Below are 11205 nucleotides of genomic sequence, written 5' to 3' on the forward strand. Positions count from 1 at the left end.
TGTACATCTGTGATATTTTCGTGATTTTCGTAGATAGAGTAATAAAAGTAGGACGTTTGCTTTTTCATTCACACTAAAAAGAGAGCACAGATAAAGTTACTATTGTGATAAACAGAGACGCAGCTAACCTATTTTTTGTTCCTTATCGTGTAACTGGTTTTTTTCAGGAATACATACAAGGAATGCAACTGTAGTTGCAAAACAAACTTTGAGAATTCGTAGCGTAATTGTATTTCTCATTAGTTGTTTACTTGTTTTCACATAAAAAACGTTTAATACAAATATTGTTAATCGGTTAATACAAATATTGACTACTAAACAATGTTTTTGTAACAATAATTGTCGTGTTATTCATCGTTACATCGTGCTATCGCTGTCTCATACGCGGTTACACAGTACTTCAATCTACCTTTATTACTCTATCTACGGATATTTTTATACTCTTTGTAGGTCTTTGTCGTCTTTGTATATCAAGCACCGACCAGAAATAAAAGATATCAAGGAACAAAGTAGTAGTGATTAGTTTAGTGATTTTATTTCTGTTTTATTTTATACTTTTTGCACAATATTTTTTCTGATTGATGCTGGTTGATGGGATGCCGGATTAATAATTAAAATATGTTGTGCAATTTGCTACCAGTATTTAGTTGTCGGTGAATTTAGGGCACGTGTGACCTTGGTGGAAACTGCTGCTGACAGTTAGAGATTTGTAATTTGTCTTAAAACAAAAATACCTACTATAATTTTAGAAAATATGCGGTGCTGTGTGCCCTTCTGCAAAACCACTGCGGAGGTCGTCTCCGAATCCGAGGATATTACATTTTACAAGTGAGTGTTTCATTGAAAAGTTTGTTAATCTATAACCCATGGCCATGCGTTATCAGCAGGGAGGTCTCTGGCCTGAGCCACCTTATTGCCCTGCCTCCCGCCAACCCAGGCTGATCGGAGTACAGGTCACAACTGCGCGAGTCTGTATCTAACTCTAGAGCTCCCCTCCAGGCAGAGCTATTTGCCTTTTGTTTAATTATTATGAGTCGCACGTTACGGAAGCTCCGTGTTAAAGTACAGCGTGTAATTTGCAGGTTCCCCAGAGAAGTGCATCTTCGTGCTGCTTGGCTCAGAGCCCTCGGCAAACAAGACACTCTGCTGCCAGAGCCTGCTGTGGTCTGCTCGCAGCATTTTGTAAATGATGACATATATGAATCTGAAAGTGGCTCAAGGCTGATTTGTACTGGTGCTGTCCCCTCACCAGTGCTGGTAACTCCTACTTAACATTGTAGCTTTCATTTTAAACTCTGATGCATACTCTTGTTGGTATTTAATAGCCCCTTTCAAAGGCTAACCTTAGTACATACGGTGCACAATTCAAGTTTATTATGAAAGGTGCAAATGATAAGAATAGTTTTTGTTAATAAACTTTTACAAGTATGTGCTTTTGAATCATCAAATACCTCTACCACTTACGCTATTATATAAATATTTCTACTCACAACACTTTGCACAGGTCTGCATGATATGCCTGGACACTGGCAGCAAGCTGGTTCTGATGAGTAAATACAAGTTGGAAGAAGCATATGAACATTTAATGGGACATCCTGTAAGTTGTCATTCATAAGTCAGTGTGCAGTCTAAGAGCGGAGTCAACTGCTGGAGCAGTAGACCAGTGCACGGCCGCTCTAACATGGAACTGTATATGAATCAGTTGTGTTTGTTGCAGTTGTGTGGTCAAGGAAAGCTCAAACAAACGCTGTGTGTGCAATGTGCCCAGAGACTGGTGAACTTTAGCACATTCAGAGACAAGAGCTTGAGAGCGCGCTCCCTGATGATGGAGCTACTTGACAGACATGAAGTGGTGAGTTATATGTAACAAAATGTAAGGGTGCCACCTGTGTCATTTGAGCGTAGTGTAACACGTTACTCAGTCCGCGTGACATGTTCAGCAGACGCCGTAACGGACACGCTCGTTGCGAATGTTACGCTGCGATGACATTTCAGGTCAGTCGCCACCTTTAGGTGCTTCAATTTGCCTAAAGAAATGAACTCGTTTCAGATAACAATACGACATGTCAAATTGATAAGCCGCGTAAAATACCAACTACAGTCTGACATGGTCTCGGCGGTGTCGGAGCCCGACTACTGCGATGTGTACATAGCACACTCCGACGCGGACGTACGGACAGAACTTGACGACGAGCCAGCCACGGCCGAAACAGAGTTATATCCTTCCAGTCACGTAGTTTGCAAGTCGGAGTCGTCGGGAGACTGCGATCAAGCTTTGGGTAAGACAACTAACTTTACACGCGTGTTAGCTCCTATGTTGGGACAGATATCTTAGTTTCGTGCACTCCAAAAGATAAACTTAACATTTATGGGACCTGTCTGTCTGTGGCAGATGTTTGGTATTCTATCAACACATGTAAAACAGCACTGTGACTGACTGACTGACAATGCACTGCCTGAACCGGTGGACCTGGAGATTAGTTTGGAGGACATCCTCAGGTATCTTAGGTGTGTACTAAGAAAGGATTTTGATTCATTTCATCAGGATCTTCATCCATCCATGCTTCCATACTATAATGTACATATAACGATGACGATTCAAAAATTCTTGTAAAAGTTTAATTAAATAAAAATGTTTTATTTAATTTTTTTTTAAATTGCGAAATAATATTATAAATGCGAATGTGTGTCTGTCTGCTAGCTTTTCATGGACCATGTCAAACCGATTTAGATAAATTTGGTACAGAGATAGCTTGCATCCCGGGGAAGAACATAGGTTACTTTTTATCTTGGAAAATCGAAAAGTTATATCGAAACTTAAATCCACACAGACGAAGTTGTGAGCATCATCTAGTACATCTAGTCATAAATGCAAGGCCTTATGTTTTAGTCCAAAATAATCCGTAATTTCGACAAAATATTTCCTAACTAGATGATGCCTGTGCCATCGTGATAAATCCCGCGGGACCTCTGAAGTTTGCAGGATAAACAGTAGCCAATGTCCGTCTCCGGGATGCAAAGTATCTAGCCAATGGGCCATAAAACCTAAACAAAAACAAACAGACATACAGACACACTTTCGCATTAGTATTATTAGTATAGAAGTATAGGTTAAGTATGTGCTGTTGTTTTGTTTCAGTCGCTCCTTCGGTACTTGCAACCAATCACGGAAACGAAGAGCATCCAACTGACACAGACGATGAGTTGGATATATTGTCTTTCGAAAATAATACAAACATTTTTGAATATTCAAGGAAATCCCAGGACTCCGTACTAAAGCCGAAGGAATTGTTGGCAAAAACAAGTGATAATATCAATTTGCGAACAACGAGGCAAAATGATGTTTGTAAAAACAAACCCAATTCCCAGGATATACTCCGTACACAGCTGTTAGGAAACTATACTGACCAGATACAGTATATCTGTGACGTTTGCCAAAAGATATTTCAACGGAAAAGTTCCTTAGTTACCCACATTAGGGCGCACACTTCCGCAAACACTTTCTCATGTAAGTTAAGAGAGCGCAAAGTCACTCAAAATAGTACGTCATGGAGCCCCAGAAGGACTCACACTGGCGATAAGCCTTTTGTGTGTAAGTTGTGCAATTATAAATGTACAGTAAACAGTAGTTTAGTGAAGCACATGAGGACTCACACTGGCGAAAAGCCTTATGTGTGTAAGTTGTGCAATTATAAATGTACAGTAAACAGTAGTTTAGTGAAGCACATGAGGCTTCACACTGGCGAAAAGCCTTTTGTGTGTAAGTTGTGCAATTATAAATGTACAGAAAACAGTCGTTTAGTGAGCCACATGAGGACTCACACTGGCGAAAAGCCTTTTGTGTGTAAGTTGTGCAATTATAAATGTACAGAAAACAGTCGTTTAGTGAGCCACATGAGGACTCACACTGGCGAAAAGCCTTTTGTGTGTAAGTTGTGCAATTATAAATGTACAGTAAACAGTAGTTTAGTGACGCACATGAGGCTTCACACTGGCGAAAAGCCTTTTGTGTGTAAGTTGTGCAAATATAAATGTTCACAAAATGGTCATTTAGTGAGTCACATGAGGACTCACACTGGCGAAATGCCTTTTGTGTGTAAGTTGTGCAATTATAAATGTACAGTAAACAGTAGTTTAGTGAGGCATATGAGGACTCACACTGGCGAAAAGCCTTTTGTGTGTAAGTTGTGCAATTATAAATGTACAGTAAACAGTAGTTTAGTGAGTCACATGAGGACTCACACTGGCGAAATGCCTTTTGTGTGTAAGTTGTGCAATTATAAATGTACAGTAAGCAGTAGTTTAGTGAGTCACATGAGGACTCACACTGGCGAAATGCCTTTTGTGTGTAAGTTGTGCAATTATAAATGTACAGTAAGCAGTAGTTTAGTGAGGCACATGAGGACTCACACTGGCGAAAAGCCTTTTGTGTGTAAGTTGTGCAGTTATAAATTTTCACGAAATGATCATTTAGTGAGTCACATGAGGACTCACACTGGCTAAGTGCTAAGACTTTTGCTAGTAAGTAAAGTTCACTTCGAGCTTCCTGTACTTGAAGCGATGCTGCGCCGTAAGTTAGTGTAAACAAACAAAAGTCGCATATGAGTCGTACCGTGTCGCGACGGTACGACGTCGCCGCCAAACCGGTCCTACGCCGCCATTTTGTGTATACTAGTTTCACTTAACGAAATGGCGGCAGCGGTGCAACGCCGTCCGGTAGGCTCATAATAATCTAAATATGTAAAAGGTGACTGACTGACGGATCTATCTTAAACTACTGGACGGATCGAGCTGAAATTTGGCATGCAGATAGCTATTATGACGTAGGCATCCGCTAAGAAAGGATTTTTGAAAATTCAACCCCTAAGGGGATGGAATAGCGGTTTGAAATTTGTGTAGTCCACGCGGACAAGGTCGCGAGCATAAGCTAGTCTAATAATCTAAAAATGTAATAAACAAGATGGTATTAGCAATAAGCAATCGAAATAAAATGTTAATTTATTTTATTAAACTTTTCTTTTTGTTATATATATTGCATGGCAGCTCATGAGTCTAAACAAAAAGGCGGCTAGTGTTTTAGCGGGTAAAGAAATACAAAATTTAAAGCATTTTTATTGTACTTATCGATCTATTAAGATTTTTGAGAATTTTTTGGTAGTTTATTACCCTAAGATCAAATTAAGACACTTTTTCAAAAAAAGGGTAAAATTCCCTATTTGTGTACACTAAGTGACGGTCGCGCGCCGTGCGGCTCCGGCTTCATGGACAGGAAGCTACAGTGCCACAAGGCTAACTTGGCGCGTGGCGAAAATCGGAACTAACGTTGCCGTCAAGTGTCCCCTTTGTTTTTGTTTAATATTCTAAGCCTTTGTTCTCCAACAGCGCCCCCCTGTCAATGTTATTGAAATGCCAAGAGAGCCTTGTCGCACTGTAAAGTTGCAACGGAGTGAATAGTCGCCGGTTGTTGAGCACAAAGCAAATAGAATGCTAAATACCTGTGCAGGTATACCACACTTACTGGTGACAACTTCAGAGCGAACTAGAAGTTTGGCGCCACCTGTGCTGATGTACAGACAACGGGGCCGATTCTCTAGTACCAACCAAATTAACAGGTCTAAATCTATTACTATCCCTTTCATAATGTTGCTTGCGGAAAAGGATAGTACTAGATTTAGACCAGTAGGTCGATTACGTAAAACCTGCATCAATCATTATTACAATTTCAATTGTTCTGATTGGCTGAATTTGTGCGGTTCTTGATGCGACAATGCATTCCGTAGCCAATAATGAGCGAGCGCCAACCAATCTGAAGAGATTGCGATCGTGACATTGTAGCTGTCATTCTACCGCAATCGCACAGCTGTTAATTTAGTTTAGAGCTTGTGTACAAGAGAATCAGCCCCAGTGTGGCTAATTCCGTTGTACCCAATCTCTAAACTAAACTCAAATGACATGTCTAAATCTATTGCTATCCCTTTCATAATGTTGCTTGTGGAAAAGGAGAGCACTAGATTTAGACCTATTAATTTAGTTTAGTTTAGAGATTGTGTACTAAAGAATCGGCCCCAATGTCTGTAAAATAGTAGTTTAGTGAGCCGCCTGAGGAGTCGCACTGTCAGAAGCAGAGGCGTGTAAGCTGTGAGCAATATAAAATGTAATGCGCTGAAAAATGTTGTTCGCGTTTATCTCGGCTTGGGCGAGTTGTACGAAAACGATTTATATGTCAAATTACTGTGAGAGTGATTCTTATGTAAAGATAATGTAAATTCAATTTGTAACATATAAGAAATTAATGTAGTCTTTTAAAATTTATATTTTGTATTTAAATTATGTGCCTACCTACAACTGCAGTTTCATTTGAGCAGCTATAGAGTCCTCTCATCATAATCATCAACGCATCACTGACTCACTACTGAGCACGGGTCTCCTATCGGAAAGAGAAGGGTTCGGCAATGAGCCACCAGTGCAGTGTGTGGATTGGCAGACTTGACACACCTTTGAGAACATTTTGGAGAAGTCTCAGGCGTGCAGGTTTACTCACGATGTACCCTATCGCGATTTTGAAATTATCCAAAGCTAGCGACCCACCACGGCTTCGCAAAGGGTAGCTAGTCAAAGTATCTACATATTTTCAGTTAGTTAATTTTTGAAGCATTGGCAACTGGTTAGATACCTAGGTATTTATATTTGAGAGGAAAATTTTCACAGTAACTAATCATACCAGTACGGCAAACTTCCAGAAAACCAGAATCTTTCATTTTGCATCTCGAAAAATGAAAGATTCTGGTGGATGAAAGATTCATCTCGAAAATAGAAATAATTTTCCTACAACAATATATAAACATTCGTCACGGGTAACTATGTCAGCCGACGACTCAATGCAAATTCATTTCAAAAAATATGTGTTGGGTTTGTTTTAATCTTTTACAACAACCACTGATGTTCACAACATTTTTGAACAAGCTTGGTGCGTTGGATCCGCACTGCTGCCGCTATGCCTAGGTTTCACACACCTGGCGTGTTTGTCCGCATGCTCGTAGCGGTTTTGCTGGTGAATTTGTATTTTTGGTACCAAGCATGACTACTTACACTATTAAATGCTTAAAATAAAAAGCTTCACGCTTTGATTTCTAGTTTCTTTTATTATGCTCGCCCGATTTCATACATTACATACACGTTAAGAAACAAAAGTTATTTTTTACTTTGTGGTTTTGGAAGTCGGTTTTTTGAATTTTTATTTTTGCCCACGGACAAAGGATCAAGAATCCTTACTGAGTTTTTGGCATATGTAGGTGTACATCTGTGATATTTTCGTAGATAGAGTAATAAAAGTAGAACGTTTGCTTTTTCATTCACACTAAAAAGAGAGCACAGATAAAGTTACTATTGTGATAAACAGAGACGCAGCTAACCTATTTTTTGTTCCTTATCGTGTAACTGGTTTTTTTCAGGAATACATACAAGGAATGCAACTTTAGTTGCAAAACAAACTTTGAGAATTCGTAGCGTAATAATTGTATTTCTCATTAGTTGTTTACTTGTTTTCACATAAAAAACGTTTAATACAAATATTGTTGATCGGTTAATACAAATATTGACTACTAAACAATGTTTTTGTAACAATAATTGTCGTGTTATTCATCGTTACGTCGTGCTATCGCTGTCTCATACGCGGTTACACAGTACTTCAATCTACCTTTATTACTCTATCTACGGATATTTTTATACTCTTTGTAGGTCTTTGTCGTCTTTGTATATCAAGCACCGACCAGAAATCACAGAGTACTCCAGAAATAAAAGATATCAAGGAACAAAGGTGGAACAAGAAAAAGGGCGGGAAACTTCGTACTTGGCGGACGTGAAATTTTCGTGCTTTGTTTTTATTAATTTGTAAATTCAATTTGGAAAAGGATTGGTGTTGTTTTATAGTGTTAATATTGTAGTTTTAGTGACATTTTCATAGTAGTTAGCTGTATATATAGGTAAGTTTTTAAATTTAGTATAGTTTACATTTCAAACTTATGGAGACTCGGCCTCCCGATCCGTACGTATTAATTGCGGCGGTCGAGTCGTCAATGGACACTGACGTGTCCGTTGGTCCAATGCCGACCAACCGTTGAAAAGAAAAATATTTTCACGCATTTGTATGACCTGTAACAAAAGAAAAAGGAAAACAAAAGGTCGAGATGGAAAAGAAAGGTACAGTTGTGAATGCAAGTGTGAACCTGACAATAATAAAGTTCAGAATGCCCCTTACCCAAATCCACAAACTGAATCCTCAAATCCCACCGATAATAGTAATCAATCTTCACTGCCAAAGCGTGTGCCAATTGGTCGTGCTTATTATCAACAATCCGACAATGCCCCATACGTAATACATGTCCAAAAAGAAATTGAAAAAGTGATAGCTCAACAACTCTACACCCAATAACTTTTGGTAGATTTTTAAAAAACAACAAGTTTAGTGGTGTTGTAAACGGAAGTGTAAAACGTGTGGGTAGAAATCGCATCAGTATGGCATTTTCTACCTACTTGGATGCGAACAATTTTTTAACAAACCCAATACTTGAACCCGCAAAATACAGGGCGTTTATACCCACATTTAATGTTACTCGAATGGGTGTGGTAAAAGGTGTCCCTAATGATTGGTCCGAAGAGGAAGTCTTACTTAACATGAGTGTTCCACTTGGCTGCGGACCAATCATTAAAATCAGGAGGATGAAAAGAAAAATTGTAGTGAATGATGTAAACCAATTCATTAACACGGGGACGGTAATAGTTACTTTCGATGGGCAAATACTGCCTACCCGGGTATATATGTGCTACACTGCTTTACCTGTAGAGTTATACATTTACCCCACTGTGCAATGCTACCAGTGTTGCCGTTTCGGACATGTCAAAAATCAGTGCCGGTCAGTGCCAAAGTGTTATAAATGTAGCCAAGGGCATTCTGGCGACACTTGTCAGGTAGAGGAAGAGTATTACCGGTGTTGCCTATGCAAAGGTTCCCATCAAGCCATAAATAAAAAATGCTTAGAGCATAACAGACAGAGAGCAATAAAAGAAACCATGAGCAAAAGTTGTATTTCGTATATGGAAGCAATTAAAATACATCCACCAGTTTCAAACATGTCATATGCCGAAGCTTTAGTTTCAACGCCTGTGCCATCCTATTCACCACAGGATATACATGGTCCCCAAAAATCTAAACTTCCATCTACTTCAAATTCAATGCCGAATTCGTATAAAAAAACAGTCTTTATAAAGCCAAGATCACCCTCAAAGCATAGCAAAGGCTATGACCGCTCTGCCCACTCAGAAATAATAAGAGATCCTGTTTTACCTAAACAAAAGTTTAATTTTAATAATTATAGTTCTGAAAATAACATGAACATGGCAGACATTATTAAAATATTAATTCAATTATTATCACAATCAAATATAGTTACACCGTCCCACGTTGCCACAGTAATTGAAGCCTTATATCAAATCTCTAATAATAATGGATCACAGAGCCAGAGTGATTCAGTGGAATTGCCTGAGCCTCAACAGTAGAAAACATGACTTAATATATCTTATTAATAAACATGATCCCTTTCTTATCTGTCTCCAAGAGACATGGTTGAGAAGGGAATTTTTGTTCAAAATGCCGGGGTATGTTTGTCTCAGAGAAGACAGACCTGATGGGTATGGTGGAGTGGCCATACTCATCAAAAATACTCTGACATTTACACCTATCACTCTACCTGTACATAGCGATAACTTATCTGTTATTGCAGTTATTGTAAATAGTATATGTTATGTATCTATATATTTCTCTCGTCCTAATAATGAAATATTTAATGAAATAAATGAAATTTTTAATTTTTTACCGAAACCATTTTTATGTTTAGGGGATTTTAACTCTCATCACGAATTATGGGGATGTTCCACATCAACCTTCTATGGAGAAAAGTTGTTAGATTTAATAAGCTCCCATAACTTGTGCATTCTTAATACTGGGTCTCCAACACGGTTGGCACGGACACCTAGTGCTCCAGATTTGTCCATTTGCACTCCTGATCTAGCTTCATCTCTCACCTGGTCAACCGCTGAATCTACTGGTGGTAGTGATCACTACCCTCTAATTATTACTTTCCCTTTTGAAAAACCTCTAAAACATGTAAGACAGCCACGTTTAAAACATAAACTGACAGATGCAAAATGGAGTTTGTATAGTGCAGCCGTTGAAAAGAAAATCAATAATTTACCTGAAATTAGTCATTTGAATATATTAGAATCCTCACAAGCTTTATCTGCAGCTTTAATTGAAGCTGCAGATGAAACTTTTCCAGTAAAAAGGGGTGAGTGCATGGAATTTATTCCATCTCTACCGTGGTGGGATGTAGAGTGCACTAATGCTGTTAAAGAAAGGAAAGAAGCAGAAAAACAATTTTGTCAAAATATGACGGATGAAAATTTTGATAATTACTTAAAAATTGCCAATACCACTAAGGAGCTACTTAGGGTAAAGAAATATGAAGGATGGCACAGGTTTTGTAAATCCTTGAATCCTAATGTTTCACCTTCAATTGTTTGGCAAAATATAAGAAGGTTTAGATCTGCATTTAAAGATTCACAACAGAATAAAATATCCCCAGCTCTAGCAGAGCAAATCATGGATCGTTTGGGTCCTCCTTATGTACCTGAATGTCCCATGGCCTTAACGCCCCTAATAGTATCTAATGATAATTATAATAATGTAGATTTGAATTCGCCATTTACACTTAACGAATTGAAAGGCGTACTGTCATCGACTAAGGATTCTGCACCAGGGGAAGACGGGATTCCTTATTCCTTCTTATCGAATCTTGACGACAATATCCTCAGGTACTACCTTTCTTTGATCAACAACGTTATGATGGTGGCTATCGTCCCCGAATCCTGGAGGTCCCAAACTTTGATCTTATTACAGAAGCCGAATAAATCGAGTTCAGATCCAACATCGTATAGGCCAATAGCATTATCGTCGGTATTAGCTAAAACTGCTGAACACCTCATTAAAATCAGGCTGGAATGGTTTTTAGAACATAATACATTATTATCAAGAAACCAGTTTGGTTTTAGGAAAGGTAAATGTACCCTTGACAGCTTGAGCGTTCTTACCACAGACATAAGACTAAGTTTCTCTAAAAATGAGTCTTTGGTTGCTGCCTTCCTAGACAT

The 11205-nt window shown here is 38.7% G+C and overlaps 1 protein-coding gene and 1 long non-coding RNA gene across 2 annotated transcripts; one reads left to right on the plus strand and one right to left on the minus strand.

Annotated features, from left to right (window-relative positions):
- Positions 1–477: 477 nt before the first annotated feature.
- On the plus strand, positions 478–7127 carry LOC117994252 (zinc finger protein ZFP2-like). The gene is made up of 6 exons (XM_069507689.1): positions 478–828; positions 1083–1257; positions 1505–1597; positions 1718–1852; positions 2051–2279; positions 3140–7127. Exons 1-6 carry the CDS (start codon positions 755–757, stop codon positions 4501–4503), a joined length of 2070 nt encoding a protein of 689 aa, XP_069363790.1. The 5' UTR covers positions 478–754; the 3' UTR covers positions 4504–7127.
- Positions 7128–9857: 2730 nt separating this feature from the next.
- Positions 9858–11197, minus strand: LOC138404263 (uncharacterized). Its single transcript, XR_011238268.1, has 2 exons — positions 10251–11197; positions 9858–10153 (listed from the first exon to the last, which is right to left on the minus strand). It is a non-coding gene; the product is annotated as an uncharacterized lncRNA (long non-coding RNA).
- Between the last annotated feature and the right edge of the window lie 8 nt (positions 11198–11205).

The sequence above is a fragment of the Maniola hyperantus genome, chromosome 26 (assembly GCF_902806685.2).
Source record: "Maniola hyperantus chromosome 26, iAphHyp1.2, whole genome shotgun sequence".
Lineage (NCBI taxonomy): Eukaryota > Metazoa > Arthropoda > Insecta > Lepidoptera > Nymphalidae > Maniola > Maniola hyperantus.

Coding starts and splice junctions, on each gene's coding strand:
- LOC117994252 (XM_069507689.1), top strand. CDS start 755: ATGCGGTGCTGTGTGCCCTTCTGCAAAACCACTGCGGAGGTCGTCTCC. Junction 829..1,082: donor GAGGATATTACATTTTACAA/GTGAGTGTTTCA, acceptor TGTAATTTGCAG/GTTCCCCAGAGAAGTGCATC. Junction 1,598..1,717: donor AACATTTAATGGGACATCCT/GTAAGTTGTCAT, acceptor TGTTTGTTGCAG/TTGTGTGGTCAAGGAAAGCT.